The 23,717-nt window shown below is 33.0% G+C and overlaps 2 protein-coding genes across 3 annotated transcripts; both read left to right on the top strand.

Moving 5' to 3' along the window:
• Nucleotides 1-745: 745 nt before the first annotated feature.
• Nucleotides 746-3,452, top strand: LOC110106344 (berberine bridge enzyme-like 18). The gene is made up of 3 exons (XM_020836213.2): nt 746-858; nt 1,852-2,890; nt 2,961-3,452. Exons 1-3 carry the CDS (start codon nt 746-748, stop codon nt 3,450-3,452), a joined length of 1,644 nt encoding a protein of 547 aa, XP_020691872.2.
• Nucleotides 3,453-9,285: 5,833 nt separating this feature from the next.
• LOC110106350 (mitochondrial outer membrane protein porin 6) lies at nt 9,286-23,057 on the top strand. 2 transcript variants are annotated; one of them, XM_020836228.2, is made up of 7 exons: nt 9,286-9,455; nt 10,069-10,147; nt 11,886-11,953; nt 14,903-15,013; nt 15,202-15,288; nt 16,068-16,276; nt 22,485-23,057. In XM_020836228.2, exons 2-7 carry the CDS (start codon nt 10,099-10,101, stop codon nt 22,789-22,791), a joined length of 831 nt encoding a protein of 276 aa, XP_020691887.1. In that variant the 5' UTR covers nt 9,286-9,455; nt 10,069-10,098; the 3' UTR covers nt 22,792-23,057. The 2 variants fall into 2 exon arrangements, with proteins under 2 accessions (XP_020691887.1, XP_028556342.1); XM_028700509.1 differs by lacking the exon at nt 9,286-9,455 and adding an exon at nt 9,481-9,597.
• Nucleotides 23,058-23,717: the final 660 nt, after the last annotated feature.

Genomic DNA, 23,717 nt, shown 5'->3' with positions numbered 1-23,717 from the left:
CACCTCAGTACTACTGACCTGTGGTATCGATATCGAGTAAGAGGTGATGTGACGCATTCTAATTAGTCTCCAGACGACGTTTGACATTCACACAAAATAATTAATCCAGTATTTTCATATTGAGCAACATAGGGAAGACATCAGGTGCTGAAATTTGTGAAAAAAAAATTGACAATGAAGGTTTTCGACGGCCGAAATTAGAGCCATTGCATCATCAAAGCTTCCAAGAAGTTTGATTGGGTTGTTAAAACTCTTGTATTGGTGGAGAGGTGAAGCCTTAAATTTTAAGAAGGGAGATGTATTGTGGAGTTCTGTATTGCAAAGCTAACAACAGTGATGTGGGTATGTGTCCATCTTTCTAGTTCTAGGAGTTGAAACAATGGGATAACTTCCTTTGGTTGCGAGGAACTTTTATCATCATTTCTGGTGGGAGTTGGAGAGGAATGGTAAATTGATAGTTGAGTGTTTTTTTAAAGTTTTCATAGTCAATTTGGGGAGGTCTCAATCAGGGGTGTCAAAATCGGGTTTTGAGTCGGGTTCGGATCGAACCTTGAAATTGACTCAAACCCGGCTTGGTATTGCAAACAGGGCGAAAATTTGGACACGAATCGACCTGCCTGGTTGATCAGACCTGATTCGCTAATATGGATTTTATCGGGTCGAGTCAGTCGCGCGTGTTATGCTCAGGCGGTGTGGTCCATGCGGAAGTTAGACTTGCGAAGTCCAAATGCTTGCGCTTGCGTAGATGGCAGGCCGCAGTCGAAGGTGGCTAGGCGGGTCGAGCGCGCACAGAGTGAGGCAGGCGAAGGCGGCCAAGCGGGTCGAGCGCGCGCAGGGTGAGGCCGTTATTGAGCGCGAGTGCGTAAATGACCCGTGACTGAGCGTGAGTTCCAAAATGACAGACACTACTAGGCGAGGCAAACATTTTCCTGGGAAAAGAATAGTGAAAGCGATCACCCCTCATTTACTTACATGAATCTATTTTTTCGTCTGAGATGATTTTCTTGCTGATTTCTATAGCAATTTGTAATAAAAAATTATTTTAAAAAATAATAAGAGAACAGTCCCAAATGATAAAAAGCTAATTTGTCATTAATATTATTATATGCAAACAAAATTATTTTAAGAAATCTCCAACTATGAATTGATGACTAATATTTAAAGCTTCTTTTATGCACCAACAAAACATTCTTGCATTTATTATAGTATCATTCAATTCTTCATAATTACTATACAATATAAGAGAAAAAATGTAGATGTGCTCATATATTTTTTTATGATATAATTAGGATTAATTTATGATGGATTCAAAATAATTAGTAAATGTATCTATATATAATGATAACACGCCATAAATTAGCACAATAAAATTAATCGTAATTATTTTACATAGTTACTTCACATTATAATTTATTTATAATAAAAAAAAATTAATATACTAAAAACTAAATATATTTTATATTTTAATTTCATGATTAATTTTGAGTAATATTCTAATAAAAGAACTACCTTTTATTTCCTACAATAAGATTGTTTTATTTATTGATCTAAAGCAAATATAGATTTTCTAATAAATTTTTTTTACATAAACCTATTATTTTAATATTTTAAAAATAATAATAGAATATTCTTTAAATAAATAGAATATTCTGTTAAATATTATATTAAAAAATTACTGAAATATGATAGTATAAAATTCGTAGTGGATTAAAAAAAATTAAAAAAAAAAAAAAAAACAGTTGATACCTACCTTCTCTTCTATAAATACATCTCTTCCATCTCCATATCAAAGCAAACTCTCCCACAAACTGAGAACAAAAAAATGAACTATCTCATCTCCTTCTTCCTCAGCCTTCTCCTATCTCTTCTCCTTCTCTTTCTCTTTCCTTCACATGACAATAACAACTCACACGCCGCCATTAAAGCCAAGCAACAAGCTTTCCTCCATTGCCTTCAGAGCCATTTCATCCCCTCCAATCTCATTTTCACTTCAGAAACCCAAAACTACACAACCCTCTTCATCTCCTCCATCCAAAATCCCAGAATTCTCACTCCCAATTCATATAAACCTCTCCTCATCATCACTCCAACACAAGAATTTCATGTCCAGTCCACTGTTTCTTGCTCTCAGGAGCTCAATATTCCTCCAAAAATTCGTAGTGGCGGCCATGATTATGAAGGTCTCTCTTCTGCTTCAACAATCACTCCTTTCTTTATCGTCATCGACCTCCGAAAGCTGAGTTCAATCTCCATAGATCAGGCCTCTGATTCAGCTTGGGTTGAAGCAGGTGCCACTATTGGTGAACTCTACTACGCCATTGCCAAGAAGAGCAAAGTCTCTGCTTTTCCTGCTGGAAGCTACTCCACTGTGGGTGTAGGCGGCCATTTCAGCGGTGGAGGTGTGGGGACTTTGGTGAGAGCTTATGGCCTTGCCATTGATAACATCATCGATGCTCGAATAGTTACATCAAAAGGAGATATTCTTGACAGAGAATCCATGGGAGAAGATCTCTTCTGGGCTATAAGAGGAGGAGGAGGAGCTAGTTTTGGTGTCATTTTATCATACAAGATTCAGCTTGTTCAAGTTCCTCCTAAAGTTACAGTCTTTACTACCACAAGATCTGTAAGAGATGGAGCAATTAAGCTACTCACAAAATGGCAGCAAATCGCTCACAAATTGGATAATAGAGCATTTATCCAAGTAAATTTGTTGGTGGTAGATGAAGTTATCATTGATAAAACAAATATGAAGACGAAGAAGACAATAGAAGTAATTTTCAACTCCTTGTTCCTTGGTGAGAAGCAAGAGCTGCTTTCTATAGCAGAAGAGTTCTTCCCAGAATTAGAATTGAAAGCTGAAGATTGCAGAGAAATGAGTTGGATTGAATCAGTATTACATTTTGCAGACTTCTCCACTGAAGTAGATCCAACTGTTCTGCTTGACAGAAGCTCATGGTTAGCCATTCAAAGCCAAGTCTGATTTCTTGACTGAGCCTATCAAAGAAGAAGCTTGGGAGAAGATCTTTAGTTGGCTGGTTGAGGAAGAAGAGAGGCCAATGCTGAAAATTAGTCCATTTGGAGGAAGAATGGATGAGATTTCTGAAACAGAAACTCCATTTCCTCACAGAAAAGGAACTTTATATGATTTGCTGTGTTTACTGGCATGGAAGGAGGAAGGGAAGGAAGAAGAAGCAAAGAGATATATGAAATGGATGAAGAAGTATTATGAGTTCATGAGTCCTTATGTTTCAGGAGAACCTAGAGGTGCTTATATCAATGGAAGGGATCTTCAACTTGGAATTAATGGTGAAGGGAATACAAGTTATGTGAAGGCTAGTGAGTGGGGTTTGAGATATTTTAAGGGTAATTTTAGGAGATTAGCACAGGTAAAGACTAAGGTTGATCCAGGTAATTTATTCAGAGATGAGCAAAGCATCCCTGTGCTTGTTTAAATACAAGTTGTTATATCTGAAATTAATTAAGAACATATTTTATATAGTTAGCCAGGCCATGCAAAGTTGATGAAAATAAATGTTTTTTATGTTATGTGTGCAGCTACTTTGTTGAATAAAATATTAATTATGTTTGTTGATTACTCCATAATCATTTGACTAAGCATTTAAGACTTAGTTACTTTGTAAATTTTATTGATTTATAAGATAATTATTTTCATAATGATGATTGTTACTTTGCAAAGTTTATTGAAAATTTCAAAATTATATTGTTAAGTAGTATAAATTTAGAGCATTTTCTTGTAGAGAAAGCTATAGAGAATTTATAGTAATATGGCTAACATTAGGGGTTAAAATTCATTGAAATAATGTGTCATGAAATGATAATGATGTGATAAAAAGTTGATTACTAAAATCCAAAGGAGGTTAGGTGCCAACTAATTTAATTAGTTGGTAAAGATTTTTGAACTTATTGCAAAGATTTTGTGTGAATTGTGATAGTATTTTTTCTATATTAAATTTATACCTTAACATTCAAATTAAAAAGAAAAGGTCCTAAATAAGGATTTCTATAGGCCTTCAATGTATGATGACATAAGGGATAATATGATTTTTAATTTCAATAAGTTTTTAATAATTAGTTGGGGTCTTGAATAAGTATAAGCACATCTTTAATATTTTTGTTCTTGTGGGATTACAAGAACAAAGTGTCTTATTCCTAAAAGTATATAAATAGATATTTTATACATATTAGGGGAGGTTTGAAAAGAGGACCCAAGAAGGACTCTAGAGGAGGGAATCCATAACTTCGTCTGTCGACAAATACAGTATGTTGTCCTTCACTATAGTCAACAATGTTTTGGCATCGATTGCCACGAAAAAGGCCAACATGATGGTAGTCAATAAAGTTGATGACCGCGGTTGCAACTATTCATAATGATCATTGTCTCCACTTAGGCTGATGAAAAATGCTATGACTACCACAGTACTTGATGGTTGATGCCATCAACATCGTTAATGCCCATAATTGCCACTATCATTAATGCCCCTTGGTCACTACTAACAACTCCAATTAGTACCAACATCCCCGATTCTCATTATTATTGCCAAGGCATATGCATACATTCTTAGTTATAACTCATCTCTCTTATAAGGAGAGTGATTAAGAAAATCTTTGATTGTCTATTGATGACAAGACTAACGATTCAATGCTCCAATTCTACCATAAAAGCTATCTTATAATAGCTAATTAATTACAAATCAATGTTAATGCTATACAATATAAATTTCAGATCATTTGCCTGACATAATTTCAATTTTGGATGATTTTGATGGGCCCCATAACAACATTGAGAATAGATCTGTCAATTTCGGGTTACGGGTCGAACCTGACCCGACCCGTAACTGACACGGCTTTATTTGGGTTCGGGTCAACCCGACCCGGTTTTATAAACGGGTCGTTTTTCGAAACCCGAACACGACCCGCTTCGGGTTCGGGTCAACCCGACCCGACCCGTTTAGGGTTTAGGTGACGCACTGACGCGGGCAACGCGGTGGAGTGGGCGGTGCGGCGAGCGGGCGATGAGCGACGCGGTGGCGGCGCGGTGCAGCGAGCGGTGCGTCGAGCGACGCGGCAGCGAGCAACGGCGGCGACGCGTTGCGGGCAGCGCGCGGGGCCAGCGGGGGCAGCCTCGCAAGGCAGTGCGCGGGGCAGGCGGGCAGCACGCGCAGCGCGGGCAGCGGGCGGGATAGAAAAATTCCGAAAATTCAAAATTTTTTTTAAAATAAATGGGTTTTCGGGCCCGAACCCGACCCGTTTTTGCAAACGGGTCGGTTTTTCAAACCCGAACCCTACCCGCCTCGGATTCGGGTCAACCCAAACCCGAAAATTCCGGGTCGGGTTTTCGGGTCGGATCAAATATTGACAGGTCAAGCTTCAAGCTATTTAAAACTTGAATAATTTATTTCTCATAATACAATAATAAAATTACCATCAGCTTCAAGACGTTAAAAATTCAAAAAATTAGCACCTAAATTAAAAATATTTAAATTTTAGAATCTCATCCAACTATTTTTGTCTATACACACTATAACTCAAATTGCTCTCTCTACTAGCCTATTTTGGGCAAAAGCTTGAGAGTTCTCAACTACTAAGCTAAAGTAACACTTCAACTACTTCATCAGGGTATTTTTTTCAAAATAGTTCTAAATTTATGCATTATTGAGTACATAATGATGCTGATTTGTATTAGGCATAAATAGTGGAAAAGTTAAATTATAATAATAATAATATAATAATAATATGTAGAATAATCAAAATTCATATTTTTGCTTGAGTTTTTTTTTTTGTACGTGCTAATAAAGAGTAAATAGACTATATTCTGTGTTACTATTGGCAGGCCTTTTAGATTTACACTGAGATTAATACTATTCAGGATATCATATAAAATGCTAATTTTGATAAAAATTCAATAATAATAAATTCTACCATGTTATGTTTTATGGAAGAATATCACGAAATACATTTTTTTAATATTTATATTCAATATAAGAAAATTCAACCCCTCTTCTCATGAAAGGCAATGGTATTGCATTTTATTTTTAGTATGCTAAAAGAAGATTTTCTATGGTATAAAATTATAAAAGAATCAGAGTTTTGAAAGTTGTGTAAGAAACTAAGAATGGAAGAAAAATCAGAGTTATTCAATTGAGATTTCTGATCAATTAAATAAGAATAAATCGTTCAGCATAAGCAATTATAGAATTATTAGTGGACTTTTTGGCAAAATAAATAAATAAATATTTTTGGTGACATAAATGATATGCCAAATTCTGTTAATTTTGAAATGCTATATATATATATATATATTTTGATGTTTTAATTTTTGAGTTACTAATTTTTGTTAATGGTTTTTAGTTTTAAAATTATTCAGTCTGCAATTAATATATAGTATTTTTTTTCTTTAAACATTTAATTTTCTTTGAATTAATTATAATTATTTCATTAATCAATTTAATTGTTAAGGTTCCTAATTAAATAGGATATTTATGATAATAATAACATGAAGTACTCATCTAAATTAATTTATGTTTTTTTTTTTTAAATTTTTTTTAATTTTTAATTAATTTTATGATATTTATTGTTTATAAAAAGTAGATTATTAGGGTTCAATGACTCTAAATATATAATAGACTTCTTAATGGATGATAAGAATTACCATATGAATTTCTAAGTGGAATGAGTTGTTTATTTAGGTGGTGTATCAACATCATGTGTTATTACATGGAAAAAGATTAAGTATTCTTATTCTACACAAAATAACCAAATGTTTTTAACACCTACTGAATTGAGGGTTGATTTTCAACCTTATTTTTAATTTTGGACATTACTTTGAGGGTATGAATTGCAATAGTATGCTAATATTGATGTCTATGATGTTACTTGAACCAAGCATGCATATATAGATGATAAATAAACTCATCGATATTGAGATATTATAGTCCATGTCATTGATGTAATGACTAATTTTTCGTATTCTTATTCTAATATTAATGTTTATGATGATCTAATACTGTCTAAGAAGTGATCAGTCTTAAGAAGGCCCCATAAAACTTGTTAAATCTAACAACTTAGTATGAAGTCATAAACAAAAACTTATTAACTCCATGCTGAAAAGAACCCTATCCCCCATCCTAATATCAAATCATGTTTGACTATTTAACCAAAAATTTTCATCGTTGTTAGATCTTACTCATCAGGCATATAAAGACCACCACTCATTGAGTCATGCCACTTGAATTTAAATTGGTCAAATTCACCAATCAGACTCATCTTGACAACATGAAATCATTAGCCTCAATTTATTGGTAATGAATCGATGTTTTACGTTTAGAATATAGAAATTATCATTGCCAACTCATGCCCTGGCATGCTAGCTTTTTCTAGACATATCTTGTCTAATGTGGGATTTGAAAGTGTCTCACATTGGAAAATTAAAATTTAACAACATGAAGGATGCAAAATAAACTATTTTGAGAGTTAATGGAAGATCAATTGAAAATATATCTTGAGGGTCCTTCAAATCTAAATCATATGTATGACTTTTAGTTTTGAGGGATCAAACCTTCCCATGGGCGTAGATCCTTATAATTAATTACATCTTAGGTGAGATATACAAGAAGGCTCTCAACTAAATGTATTATGTTCATGTTCTTTTTAGTTTAATAAATGATATCAAGTTCGTTAAGTATAAGGTTTAAAGATTGAGATCTTTTGTTGAACATGATAGTTAGCAAGAACGTAAAATGTCATCCAAGAAAAGGATTTATGGCTCCTTTAGGTCATGGGCTATATAGGTTTAGCACGTTAACACTTGAAATATGCTACATGGGGAGACACACACTTATATAAGAATAGTCAAGCAGTCCTAAAATTTGTATGTGAAGTCAACTTATTCTATGTGAAGCTTGAAAGATATAAAAAAAGAGTAAGCATCTCACCTACCCATAGGAGAGTTATCATGTGGCCTATATAATACATGAGAGAGCTTCATTGAGCATAATTCAATAGACGAACAATGAAGGTGAGGGATAATTAAAGCACAAGAAATCTCTCATTTACATGTGTTAAACCTTAACATTTTCAGTCTTTTATAAGGTTCAAATCGATGAGCATTTATAAAGAGATGAAAGATTTCTTAGTTACTCTAAGGATATATTCTAATCACCTGATGGTGATGTGCGGTCGTTTCATCACTAGAAATGAACAATTATGCATGAAAGATAAAAACATCATTTGATTAGTGTTTAACAAGATAGGCTCTAACCAGGTTAGTATTGCAAGTCAATGTGCCAAGAGCTTAATATAGATATTCTATATTGCCAACAAAAGGTAATAGAGGCAAGTGGTATGAGAGGCTTATTAGCTAAGGAGGCATTATATATTGAGACTATCAAATGATTAACTCCCTAAATGATCCCCCCTTTTTTTTGACTCCCCACATGTGTCCCTTCAACTCCTCCAGAGTTAAAAGTTTTCTCTCTTGTATTCTCCCTATTCTGAAGCTTCCCCACTACTTCCACTTATGATCTCTCCTTTTTTTCCCTCCAATTTTGACGATGAAATCCTCTATTCCATGAATGCTTTAGAGTTTCTAACTTTTTTTTTTCTCACTTGCCCTCTATTTTGGGATCTAAATCCATTCTCTTGCTACTTGCCATCTCCTCTTCCCTAACTTAAAAAGGCCGACTCATTGCTCATATTCCAAACTCCTCCTCTTTTAACTACATTCATTGCTTGCATGAAAATGTTATCTTCTCTGTCGATGAAATGGCTGAAGTGTCAAATCTTTGAAGATCACCCTAACGGATTATGCAAAATAGCAATTATTATTGTTTCTAAGTTTTATAGATATTACACTCATATCCTTCTATATGTGAATGCACTGAGGATAATTGAATTTCTTCATTGGTGTAATTTAGTTGTGTTCGTTAACTCTTGCATGCTTATTGCTCTAACTCAACTAAGACGGGTATTTGCCTTCTTAAATATACTACTGAGCCTATTTTTTCCGACCTTGACTCATCTATTAACTTTTGATTAAACATTTTGTTATGCATTATATATGTTATAATTTTTTGTTATGATATAATTTTTTATGATAGTTGTAGGTGTAAATTTTTTTCATTAAATCGTCAATTCTGGGCTGGGCCGTTATCAGGTCAAGCCCATATTAATAGAATTAGCTAAGATGTCCAGTGGACCGCCGGGCCTTTCAAGAAGAAATGTTTGGCCCTTAAATAGTTAAATTTTGTTCTGCTTTTTCCGCAAGGAAGAAATAAATAAATAAATAAATAAAACGCTGGCTTTGTCCAGGCCGCAAAAACCCGCGCAACCGCAAACTAGGGTTTTTGCGGTTCGGGACGTCGCTCCTAGCTCCTCCACCGGCCATCGCGCGGGCCCTCACTCTTTGTTTATTTGTTGGGTTTCGGTGGCTGAATCTGGTAACAATTCAAATTTCGTACCTTTATCTATCCCTAGATTCATTTAGAACGGAGTTTCGTTCTTTTGTTTATGATCAGTTTTTTGATAGCTTCGCCGATAGTTACTTGTCCTATAAAAGGAGCTCGATTACGTTAATCCAAGGTTTTTTTTTTTTGAATTTTTTGAAATTTTTCTGTGGTATCTGCCAACCTTGGTTGCATTGATCAACACTGATGTTTTCATGGGGTTCTTCAGAATCTGTTCCTGGAAGTTGATCTCCATTTGATAAATAAGATGATAATTATGAGCTATTTAATCATGTGTTAAGTTGATCCTCGTGGCTTTTCAAAATAAACCTCTTTGTCAGCTGATACCAAACAATTCAACCAATGTTTATATGTATCAATATCTGTAACTGGTTTTAGATCTGTTGAAATGAATATTCACTTCTTCGATTCTTCAAATTGAGCATTTATAATATTCTTAAAAATAGTGTGCGAAGTTTTTTTTTAACTTATATTGGTTATAAATTTTTTATCTTTTTTACTTTGAAATCGACTTCAATAGTTTTTGTTTGTCTTGTTCAACTATAGGATTGTTTTTCCTAATTTTATGATTTTTTTTATTTTGCAGCCAGGAAGCTGGTGATTATTTGATTTAGAGATGGGTAGTGCTCCAGCTCCATTCTTTGAGATCGGGAAGAAAGCAAAAGGCTAGTTTTCATATTTTTTATATCTTTTATTGTGGTTATCAACTGATCCTTAAGCAGATGTAACTGGATTTACTAAACCATTCTGTTGCTTTCGAAACTGGTAGATCACATGTAAAGTTATCATCACATTAGTGTGCATTTAATCATTAAGCAGGAGTAATGAACTCTAAGTATACTGATTTGACTTGTATTATTACATTTGGAAATATTTTACCTTGAAAATGACGAATTTTCCTTGAATTATTTTCCAGGAGGTTGAGCTGTAAAATATATTGCCAAAAAAAAAGGAGAAAAATTGAAATGAGAATCGTGATTATGTATGATTATAAATGCTTGATAATTTGATTTGAGTGAACCCTAACTTTATTGCTGTTTATGAGCAATTGTTCAGTCCATATCTTGACTATTCTATTTAAATGTGAATAATAATGTTGGGTGTACATAAATTCCATATAGTTTTTGCATTAACATGAGATTTACTAAACACCAAATATGCTTGGGTAATCTTTTCTAGATAAGCAAAATAGAGCACCCTTATCTCTTTATTGAAGAAGAAACACTATGAGGGATAGTCATATCATCCTCCTGGAATAATCAAGATGCACATGTTTTTAAATTGTGTTACTCTCTTTTTGAAAAAAATCCCTTTTTTAGATTTAAGGTAAATTCTTAGTGAAAACCCTACCTATATTCCTTGTTGATAGCCTTTAGTGGCCATCACTAGAAACTCATTTGCATCACATCACCTCTATTTTTCTTTATAATCCTCCACTATTTTAATCATTCACTAAGCAACATTGTGCAATATTCCACTCTCTTCATCTATGTTTATGTATGTCAATTTATATAAATTACCCCAATCTTTCCATTAATTTTTATCTTATCATCCATCCAATAGTCTTCCTTGATCTCTGTCATCTTTCCATTATATTTGACCTTATAAACCATCCAATAGTCTTCTTGGATCACTCTTTCATGTAAGACCCTTTTCCTTTAGCATATTTTTGTACATTTACGGTTAATCAATTTTAAAAGTTATACATTCAACTGTTATGTTTATGTAATAGATGAAAAGAGTTATCCCAATTTTTTGTTCCAATCATATTTATGTTGTTAACCATGGCTGACAGTTCACAATTTTTGTTTGAATATTGCAATGTTGCTTTTAAAGTATATTGCATTAATATCAAATTGCTATTTGTGCTCTTCTAAATACAAATGATTTCTTCATGAATAAGCTTATTCTAATACTTTTTGATATTTTGCATCTTATATGAAAATGTGACCCATATCTTGGTATTCACATCATGCAATTTTGGCACTAGTGCCTTAATTGTTTTTTTATTTAATATTTATGGTTCCAATTTACCCTAATTTGTTACTTTTATGAATCTTATGTTTATCACCTTGATTTGGTTTTTTGCTCTTAATCTTGCTTGAATAGAATTTAATAATTTTTTATTGATTATTGTGCCTGACGCATGCTCAGCTTAAGCACTCCATACAATATAATTTATCTGATGGATGAAGATGTGATAGATTTTGTATTTTCAAAATTTGTAAAGCTATTCTTCCTTACTAGAATTTTTTATAGCCTAATTATGAAGATGCTTGCTTATGACATTCCTATATCATTTAATATTTTTGCTTATGCCATTTCTATTCCATTTAAGACAAATATAATCTATAATAATCACAATAATTCAAATTTTGAAACATTGTCTATATCTTCTTGCAGATATTTTGACGAAGGATTATTACTTTAATCATAAGTTCTCATTGGCAACAATAAGTGCTGCTGGATTGGTAATAGTCTAAACTGCAACTTTTTTTAAGATTAATAATGTTTTGATTTGCACTTTATATTGGCAACAATTTCTTTGAACTAGCATTTTTGATCTAGTTATGATGAGTACATAGCTATTATTTTTATGTATGAGTGTGTTGTATGAATTCCATGTGCACATTCTTTCTAATTTCAAAGTGAAATGCCTATTTTTCTTGAGTTCTTTTTATACTTGTGCGATTTTTGTTTGAGAGTTTACTATTTAAAGACCTAGTTGATTAGGTAAAGTTTGATTTTCTTACTCTAGATGTAAAATTGGTTAGTGGTTGCATTGGATTTTAAAAATTTCTATGATCAATATTTATTTTGGTATTTAATGTGCTTAATATATATTTTGATAATGAGAAAAACGATCAAAATAGTCCCTCATCTATTTGTGGGGTCCAATTTAGTCCCAGATGATAAAAGGTCTGGTTTAGTATGTGGATTTCTTACATAGGAGCCAAAATTGTTCTGCCATCAAAAGTCATGAAAATTGAAATTAAACTTAATTGATGGGGTTAAAAATGAGGATATTTTAGTAATATACATCTTGAAATTTTTATAAAATCTAGTTTTCTACTTATTTTATGTCCTTTTGTATGAAAGTAGACTTCTTGCACAACAATGACGTTCTCAATAAAAAAGTTCAACAAAATCAATATTAAAAAAATAAAACTTAATATTGCAAAATGGAAAAAATGAACTCAACATATTTCATTCTAATAGAATCAAGATAAAAAAATCAAACAAAATTATTTATTACAAAAAATATCTTGCTCCATAGTCTACACGATCTTAATCCACTCTTGTTGTACGCAAAATCAGCTGTTGCGCAGCACAAGGAAAATATATAAATACTAAATTGTATTTTGTAATAATTTCAAGAAGACGTATTCCTAAAATACCCTCTTTTTTAATCCCATCCTTTAACTTTAACTATCATTATAATCTCTTTTGACAACGAGACTATTTCATCTCCTAACTAGTATGTTCATGCAGTAAATCAAACTATTTATATAGTATAGGAGAAACATGGTATACCGTTCTCCTTTGTGCCAACACCCCCCAACCTCTTTTTTTTCTTTTCTAATTTAGTCTCAAAAAGAATTTTGAATGGAAAGAACAAATAAATGTATCAGTTAAAGAAATATTAGTTTTTATTTTTTTTTGGAGATATAACTTGTTTCGGATTGTACATATGGCCTGGAGAATTGGCTAATAGCCCTTGCTTATGCCACATATCAACCAGCTTTCCAAATGATAAATTTGATGACTACCACATTTTTTAATTGAAATGAATGAATATCTTGCTGGAAACAATGTCAAGCTATTGCCATAACCTTCTTATTTTTGGATCGGGGGAACCATGACAAGATTCTCTATTAATTTGATTGTGATAAAACTATGAATTATGTCAGATAAATTTTATTGAAGTTTCTTCAAATATATGTCTGGTCACTTTAGGCAAAAAATAGGTATGTGAAATCATGGGTGTTTGTAACATCAAGTTTATTATCATGCTAGGAAAAAAAAAGTTTATTATCATGCTAGAATCATTGTAAGCAAAAGAAACTAATGCCTCAGTATTGTTCCAAAGACCCTCTAATATTCTAGATTTTTAAGCTCCAGATTGTTTTCTTGTTCTCTTGGGCATTTCAAGTACTCTTATGTTAGATTATTATTGTTGTTGTTATTATCATTAATAAATTCTTGAGTTTTTTATAGGAATAAAATTATTGCATGCTAGAATATTCACAACAATAAAGATTGAGTTTATGGTGTTAACGTTACACAAAACTTTCTCCTTCCACTTCTTTTGGCTAGCTTCCTACTTGGAATCTTGGTAGCTTTACATTTCACCCATTCAATGAAGAGGAAAGCATGGTGATGCTTTAGTCATTGGGGGAAACTATGTTATAACTTGGGCCACGGAAACCGGTAAACTACTAGGTTGGCTTTTTTTATCCTCTTTGTTTTTCCTAACAAAGTACACGTTTTAGTAGTAATAGTCCTAGTGAGGGGATTATGACTTTGGGCGATCAAGTCATTAATAAGAGTACATGTTTTAGATATCTTGCATCTATTGTTCATAGTGATGGTGAAATAGATGAGGATATTATCAGCAGAGTTCAAGTTGGATGGTTGAAGTGAAGGAATGCATCGGGCTTGTTGTGTGATAGAAAAGTCCCCCTCAAACTTAAGGGAAAAATGATCTTTCTTTATTAGATTTAAACGAGAATTTGACTTTTAACATGACACAATGGAGAAAAAGGATTCATGTAGCCGACCCCACGTAGTGGGACAAAGGCTTGATGTTGTTGTTGTTGTGGTTGTTGTGTTTTTCCTAACAAACTAAACATAGTACTTCTAAATCTAGTCCAGCTTCTCGAGTCAGAATTTGAAGTTTTGATTAACTTGGACAAAGTGTTGACCTGTTTGTATTTTAGCTTTTTTTGAAGCATTTGTATCTGTTCTTTCATGCTTTGTTGCATTTATCATTTTCATTATTTGCATTTCCGTCATTAATCATTAAATGGGCCGATGTGGCTCTGACTATTTAGACTAGTCATCCATTTGATCATTTGAGAATATGGGGATTTATCTACCTTTACTAGTGATTAATGTTTGTCCCTAATTTAAATGTAGATGACCATGAACTGTTTTTTTTTTTTTGGTCATGCATATACGATGATATAAGAATAAATGCATTTTTTTTCTTAGTGTTAATGCCCCACCCCCAAAATCCTGTCATGCATGGAGTGTCTGATTAATAAACTGGAGGAACCATTTGTCACACAGTACTTATGTTGAGGAGATGCATTGGTTTGAAAATTTTACCTTAATTATTCCCTAACACATTTTCTCTGATTAGTTTTATATGATATTTTCGAAAATGTACCTGCTAAAACATCTTCCATACATTTCAGGGCATAACTGCCACTGGTGTAAAGTTGGATGACCTATTTGTTGGTGATATAAGTACACAATACAAAAGTGGTAAAACAACTGTGGATGTTAAGGTTGATACCAATTCCAATGTAAGTTGATTGCTTGCCTTAAGTATACATTTTGTATTCAATTCGTTTGCCCTTGATGTTGCATGGATTCTCTTAGTATGTTCCCATATATCGATGGTTTACATGTCTTAAGTTTACTTCCCACATGCTTTTTACAATTTAGGCATGGTTCTCCAGTCAACTTATTCCCAAAAATAACTGTTGCCTAGGTATCAACTACAGTTACAGTTAATGAGATTGTATCTGGTGCAAAGACTACATTCAGCTTCAAAATTCCTGATCAGAAGTCTGGGAAGGTAATTATATGTAGTTCTTTGTGTTATATAATTTCATTTCATTTTGAGATAACTTTTCCCATGATCATTTCCTTCAAGCTTAAATGGTATGGTTGATCAATGTGGTTTTTTCTTAATCTCCTTTCATGCCTCCTCTTAGGCTTCGTTTGGGATGGCTTTTTTATTCTTCTTAAAAACGGAGTTTTAATAAAAAATTAAATTTTTTTACTAAAATTCTGTTTCAAGAAGCAATAAAAAAGTCGTCCCAAACGAAGCCTCAGTCATGCTGTCACATATTCATGGCAAAATGTAAAATTAATCATGTTTTAATGCTTTATATATTGATTTATGAACTCTAGAATTTATTTTCAATCTCTTATGGACAATTAAGTTGGTTCCTGTTTTAAATTTCTTGTACTAATTTGATCTTACCCAACACATGCTATCCTTTGTCACGGTTCTTGCCACCTTTTTATTCTATTAACCCGATGTCATAGCCTTCTACAAATTATGCTGTACCATTTTGTTTGATGAGAATTAGATCATTTTTTTTGCAGTAGAATGTAATATACATTAATTTCAAACATTTTTTTTACCAGTTGTTTGAGTCGTTTAATATAAAGTTTTGTTCATGTGCATATTAGACACTTAACTATTTTGGCATTTTCCCAATATCAGAATGATTAGTATGACTTCAAAATTTTTAGTTTATTTGAAGTTTCATTCCTGAATTAAGTATTACTTTTTTTTCTCTATCAAATCATTTGTTTTTTGACATAAGCTTCAATATTCTGTGGCAGCTGGATGTCCAATACTTACATGATCATGTTGCCATCAATTCCAGCATCGGCATGAATACTATACCAGTTTTGGAGCTTGCAGCTGCAATTGGCTCCAGGAAATTTGGTATTGGTGCTGAGGTTGGATTTGATAGTACTTCTGCAACATTTACCAAATACAATGCAGGGATTAGCTTTAACCAACAGGATTTTTCTGCTGCATTGATATTGTAAGTATCTTGTTATCTGTTTATTGGTTATCTAGTTATTTCTTGTTCATGGTGCATTCTGTTTTTTTATTGAGAATCTTAGATTTAGGCTTCGTTTGGAGCGGCTTTCTTGCTGCTTCTTAAAACATATTTCTAGTATAAAATTTTTAATTTTTTACTAAAACAACTTTCTTACCGCTTTAAGAAGCAGTAAGAAAGACGTCTCAAACGAGGCCTTAGAAGTGCAGGGTTTCATTTCATTTCGAAATTCATTGTTTCATTTCTATTATCTGCTTGTTGGTAATTTCTAAGCATGTTCCTTATACTGAATTGACACGCACTGATAGTTTATCTATGGACTTGTACTCTTATTCATGAAGAATTGCTGATCACTTGGATACTGTTCCAAAGGAGAGCTTAACCAAGTTTTTGGTCACCTTTACTTGACCTTTCATATGGAAAAGCATATTGGAACTACCAGGAATTTTTCCTTTGGTAGCTTGCAACAAAGCATATGAATTTTTCCTCATTTTTGAAAAATTCATTGTATCTGGAACCACTTTGCATAGATCTGACCAATGAAAAATTGTAAAACCCTCTTACATCTTTTTGATCTATTCATTCATTCAGTGAGATAGAATATGTGGAGGTGATGTAGGGCATTCTAGGGCCTAGAGTTTCTAATGCAGTTCTAGCATGCAATGTTGAGTTAAGCTAATTGCAAAACTTTTGCAAGAAAACATGCAAATTTCATAATGAAGAAAGCTATCGCTCATAATTAACTATTTACTAGTAGTGAAAGCCAAAAGCTAATAAAAACCCCAATTCCATTGCTATGGTTTTTTCCTATTGATATAAATTAAAAATCATAAATTAAAGGTCATAAAAGTTATGCAAGGGGTTGAGATTTTGTGCACGTAATTGAATCAAATTGTGAAGTATGTGAACAAGATTATTGACACTTCAAACCTTCATAAGAGAAAGAAAAGAAGTGGGAGGAGAGATGGAGAGAGATAGCTTCTGAGGAACCTGTAGGAATGTCCACAAGGAATAGGAACCATAATCCACTTGAGAGTATATTAATAGCCACCAGAAAATATGAATCTCGATCATTGAAGTCACCAAAAAAGACTACAAAATCAGGGGAGCCATAAGTATCTCAAATCATCCACATAAATAGGAGAAGAGCTATATATTATAAGAAAATCTAGGATAAAAATCCACATGCAAAATTGTTGTTCTTCATATGCATGATATAAAAAATTAAATATAAGTCCATTATTACAATTCAAAATACAACATTTGAAATGTAGTTTTAAAGCTTACAATTCAAATTCAATTAATGTAGACTTTTAGCTTTTCATCAAATTTGGCTCTAATGATTTCATTAGTTATTATTTTTCCAATGGATCTGACAATGGCTGTTGGATTTTCTTGATGCATGAGTTATCACAATTTTTTCTTTCCACCTCAGAAGATATATTTATTATCCACCATTAGTAGTGGAGATGATTTTATGAGGAATAATAGCTTTAGAAGCTAAATTAATATAATTGTTTGGAAATGTGCATATGATGAATTGGATATAGGAATTACAGAATTGGTTGATAGCTTATTGAAGAAATTTAGATTAGATACAATAATAATTTGACTAATACCAGTTTTTTTTTAGAGTTTTATTTTGTATGCATTTGTCCCAATACAATGCATACTGACCCTTCGAATTTCTTAGTAGGAGATGAGCTTCGTGGCCACCTCTGAGAGTTCATATCCTTGATGAGCATTTTGTATGGTCTTACTTTTCTTTTAATTAGTTTTTTGAAAGCCTTTGGTTAAATTTTCTTAAGAAATTTGAGAAAATCTTTATAAGTTTAGAAGGAATATGAGCTTTAACATCTTTGTTTTGTTGTATTTGAATAGTTAAATAGTATGCTTTTGGTGAAAGCTTTCATGCAAATCATGCATATATTGGTAAATATAATATGTTGAATATAGGTGTAATAACAAAATTCTTACAAATTTTTTTATTACTTAATATATAGATAATTCTAGGAGGAGGAAAAAAATATGAGGAAAACTTCATCTAAATATTCATAAGCTTTAGCAAAGTCTTTCAAATAATTGACTAATCACATATATGCTCGATTCAGATTGAAGTTATATCTACGGAGTTATAGAATTGATCATATAATTTAATAAATTCAACAAATATGATTTTTTTTTAAACTTATAAAGCCAAGGATTGGTTCAAATTTCAAGTCTAGTTTTAGTTCAAATGCGATCTTATTTTCAAATTCAATTTTAGATTTAGATTTTAGCTCTTGTTTTGCTTTATATTCAAACGCATGCACTGTTGCAAACCAAAAGATATATTTAGGTGTATATCCCAACTCAAGTTCGACTTTAGATTGAATATTCTTTGTCAAGCATGGAGTCATTGATGTGAAACATATGCATGGGAAACAAAAACTGTTTGGAAATTTTAATATAAGATTATTAAAGCGTTGTTAGTTATAGAATTAATGTTTATCCAAGTTAGGCTTTCCGAATTATCAAGTAGAAATTATGTAAGGCATGCGGTTACAACTAGAATAACATGGTACTCTCAAATGAACAACATAAAATGAATAAGACAATGTTATGGTTAAGAAACAAGAATCCCCGGTTAACAAATAGATCTCTTCACCTTGGGTCCGTCACTCACTCTCTTGTTGGTGGCACTTTTAATGGAGGAAGATTGAGAGCAACTGAGCGATTCCACTAGGAGACAAATGGCGCCCAAAGTGTAGTCCGTTGGAGAGGTAGCCGGTGGCGGGTAGTCCACGGGATGACTAATGAGCATCCAACGTCCGGGAAGAATAGGCTCATCGATGAAAGATACTAGTGTGAACAAGATGCGATTTAAGTAATCCTCCACGGAAGAATCCACATCAAGGTTTACGTCGAAGAAAGGGGGATTCAAGGATGTTGGTTTGTCCTTGATCATCAAGTAAGAAACCATGGTCGACTTCCAGATCGGCCATGCATGATAGTGGTGGTGGTTGGGAGAATCTCTCTTGAGCTTGGTGAGGAGGTGAGGAGATAATGGGAGAAGACTTGGGAGGGTGAAGGGGTCGGCTATGGGTGGAGTTATTTGGGTTGAAACAAGTGATTTGGGGACAGAGAAGAGAGGGAAAATCTGAAGTTTAATTTCAGATTTTTCTTAATGGAAGAAGCTAATTTGAAATTCAAATTAACCCAATTAAGGGATTAATGGGGCCGGTGGTTATTAGGGGATTTAGGGATGGATTAATGTTGCTTAGGTGGCAAAGTGGAGATAGAGAGGGGAGAGGGAGGGGAGAGGGGTTTAGAAGTAAGAAAACTGAAATTAATTTCAGCTCAAGTGAAATTGGAGGGAGAATATTTGAAATCAATTTTGAATTTCAAATAAGGGGGAGGGGCATTGAAAGAGCATTCAATGGGAAACCCCATTAAGGGGCCGGCGGAATCAAGGAGGAGGAGGAGATTGGGGAGGAAGGGAGGGGGGTTTCCAAATGCGAAATGATGACTAGGAAAGAAAATTATTAAATCCAATTTGTTTTAATTTAAAATTGGATTCAACATAAAGAACTTTAGTAATTTGGATTTCCCAATTTGGAAAGAATTTGAAATTTGAAATTTGAATTTCGAAATGATGGCTAGAGAAAGGGAGGGGAGGTAGGCGGATGGAAGGGGGTTGGTGGCAAGGTGGCTGGCCGGTGGTAGGATCAAGCCGGCGGCTTGGGCTCCAAGGGACGGCGACAAGGAGGTGGTGGTCGGGTCCAAGGGACGGCGGCAAGGAGGTGGGGGTCGGGTTTTCCTAGCCAATGGGTGTGGTTGTCTTCTCTTGAGGTGAAGGGGGAAAGAGATGGGTGGAGAAGAAAAGGAAATCGAGAATCACAAACCTCACACTTCCCACTAGAACTCACAAAGAGATCTAAGAGCTTTCCCCTCAAGAACTCACAAAGAGATCTAGAGAAGTTGGAACTCACAAAGAGATCAATAGTAGAAAATTTCATTAATAATAATCAATCCTCTTACATAAGAAAATGGTCATATATATAGGCCTCAAAATGACAAAGAAAACAAAAGACTAAAATGCCCCTTGGGCTACAATATCGACCAACTACCCATAAGGGCAAAAGCGGAAAAACTGAAAAATAAAATAAATTACTACATAAAATGACTCAAAATATAAACTCATGCTCGTGGCCGTCGATCTCCGGCATCTCCCATGATACATGTGTCGAAATTTCTAACGATGTCCTCATCAGTCATTCTCCATTCTATAATCATTTTCTAATTTTTAATCAACATTAGAAAGAGATATATATATTTTATATATTATAGCATCTTTAGTAGGCTCTGACTTTATCTTATGAAATATTGGTGCTTGTTTGAGGGTTGTTGATGAATGTAGAAGATTTCTTACTTGTGAACACTAGGTAGATGTGCAATAATCCTAACTAAGGGTGCAAACGAGTCTAGTCGAGTCGAGCTCGTGTCAGGGGGTGTTCGAGAGTCAAGCTCGACTGTCAAATATCAAACTCGAGCTCGACTCTACAGGAGAAAACTAGCTCGTTGAGCTGCTCATTGAGTGGCAATTCGAGCTGCTCATCCGCATCCGTCGTGCTAGCATTCGCGTCATCTTCGCCAGCGTCAGTCTTCGGCATCCGGTCGCCTAGGATAGAACTGCAGTAATAGGTGCAAAATTGGAAGCCCAATAAAATAAAAAAATCTTCAACAAACCTGTTTTGGAATAATTGATACAAATAGAAATTGAAATTTATTGAAAAGCTCGCAAGGAGACTACCGGAATGGTTGCAAGGAATAGGAAATTCTGGAGCCACTCCATTTTTTTTATTATGTTGTCGTAAGTCTAAAAGCTACATTATCATCTTTAACTATATGTTCATTTTGCTGCATAAGATATGCAAGATACCTAAATCTATCATACGTAGGTTTCTCGTGTTTCTTCTAATAATATTCAATGATATTTTTTGACATCATACATGTTAAAATTACATATCATATACTCAATATATATTCCTACTAATTCTAACGCTTTTAGCTTCTCAATATTTCATCAATTGTTCAAATTTTTTGCTTATTTCGATGGATGCTTCTATAGTTTGAATTATATCATATGTAAAATACATACACCAGAGCATATAACTTCAAATATCTTTTTATAAACATCTCTATAACCAATACATAAAATATATGGGCTTACTGTTAATCTTTGATGTAACCAATATTTTGTTTTTTAAATTAATAAAACTTATATAAAGATCATTTTTTTGTTCCTTATATTTATCCATTTATTATCTTAATACAAAAGACTTGTTTAGAAAATATTAGGAATGACCTTTCTTTATTAGATTTAAACGAGAATTTGACCTTTAATAGGACACATGGAGAAAAAGGATTCATGTAGCCGACCCCACGTAGTGGGATAAAGGCTTGATGTTGTTGTTATTGTTGTTGTTGTATCTTAATACAAAAATAACTTTTATAGAAGATCTTCCCGGCTTGAATTCAAATTGTTTATCCGAAATTGATGTAATTTTTTCTTAGCCGTTATTCATTACTCTTTCCTATAGCTTCATTATATGATTCATAAGCTTAATCCCATTATAATTGGTATGATTTTTAACATCAGCATTGCTATTAAATGCTTCTTCGGTTCTTTAACATCTTAATATCAAAGTTTGTTTGAAAAGATGTATTATCTAATTCACTGCAATATTCTTCACAACTTTCAAAATCTTAATATAATATAAATTTTATCGAAAATTAAAATCTTAACCTTTACTCTTAACCAAATTGAATTTCATAAACTAATGTAAAAGGGGGTTTGAAGAAGCTATCCGTTTTTTTTTTTTCTCTTTGATGACTGATTAAGGCTTCATTTGGGGTAGTTTTTTTTCAGCTTCTTAAAGCAGTTTTTTTGTATAAAAATTTTATTTTTGTACTAAAAAGATGTTTTAAGAAACAGTAAGAAAGCCGTCTCACACGAAGCCTAAATCATTGCTTGGTAAGTCTTTATCTAACTTTTCAGCACAATATTGTTCTTTTCCTACATCCAAAAGCTGCATGATTTCCATATAAAACTTTGAATTTATGAAAATTTAAAGCCTTTTTAACCCAGCTCATTGACTACCACAGCTCAAAATTCTAGTCTAATCAGTATAATCCCTCTTATCTGTAGAGCTGACAAGGGAGAAACTGTGAAGGCATCATATATTCATTTCCTGGATCCTCTGAACCGATCAGCAGTTGCTGCTGAAATGATTCACAGATTAAAAACATCAGAGAATAGCTTTACAATTGGAACATCTCATGCTTTAGATCCCCTCACTCTTGTCAAAGCCAGGCTCAGCAATAATGGGAAGCTTGCAGTTCTTTGTCAACATGAATGGAGGCCCAAATCTCTGCTAACTCTTTCAGCTGAGTATGATCCTAAGGCTATAATTTCACCTTCCAGGTTAGGTCTTGCCTTGGCTCTTAAGCCCTGAATCCATCAGCTTCATTTCTTTTATGAAAACCAATTAAGTATTTCAGTTGCATTATTGAGATTCCTGACTCAATTTTGTTAAAAAAAAATCATGTATTTTATCAGAGAGTAGAACTGAAAAATCAGCAAAATTTTAAAAAGCAGAACTGAAATCAGTTTATTTATGTTTTGTTTTCCTGGTTCTGCTGAGGAAATTATAAATTTATTTTATGATGGGTACATTTAAAATAATGAATTATAAACCTGTTATTTGAGTTGATTTGTATATACTCTGATTTTTTTTTTTAAATTTCTTTGTTTCTATTGTTTTTTTCTATGTTATTGATTGTGTTCATCATAACCAGCAGCATTATTCAAGTCTTTTGTATATTGTTTTACTATTTTGTTTGTGACATCAAAGCCTATAATGGTGCTTTTGAAGTTCAAAATTTAAAACTAATGTTGCTTTGTATGGCTTCATTTTGATGGTTTTTTTGTACTTCTTAAAGTAATTATTTAGTGAAAGTTTTTTAATTAAAATTTTTTATATTAATAAATTACTTTCAAAAGCTGTAAGCAGTAAGAAAAATGTCTCAAATGAAGCCTACATTTATGCTCAAAAGACTTCGTTTGGGGTTGCTTTATTGTTGCTTCTTAAAACAACTTTTTAGTATAAAAATTTTAATTTTTATACTAAAAAGTTGTTTTAAGCAGTAAGAAAGTCGTCCCGAATGAAGCCTAAATATCATCGAGTATCTTTTTAATCTATTTATATTCAAGAATTAAAAAAAAATTCTATTTATATTCAAGAAAATTTCATTCAACATTTGAGCACTAATAAAGAAAATCATTTTTGTAATAAAGGCAAAAAGTCTTAGGCTTCGTTTGGAAAGGCTTTCTTCTTGCTTTTTAATATAATTTTTTTTTTAATTTAAAATTTTTGTATTG

This window comes from Dendrobium catenatum, unplaced genomic scaffold (assembly GCF_001605985.2).
Source record: "Dendrobium catenatum unplaced genomic scaffold, ASM160598v2 fragScaff_scaffold_1546, whole genome shotgun sequence".
Taxonomy (NCBI): Eukaryota; Viridiplantae; Streptophyta; class Magnoliopsida; order Asparagales; family Orchidaceae; genus Dendrobium; species Dendrobium catenatum.
The sequence above is the reverse complement of the archived record's forward strand: the minus strand, read 5'-3'. Positions and strand labels throughout refer to the sequence as shown.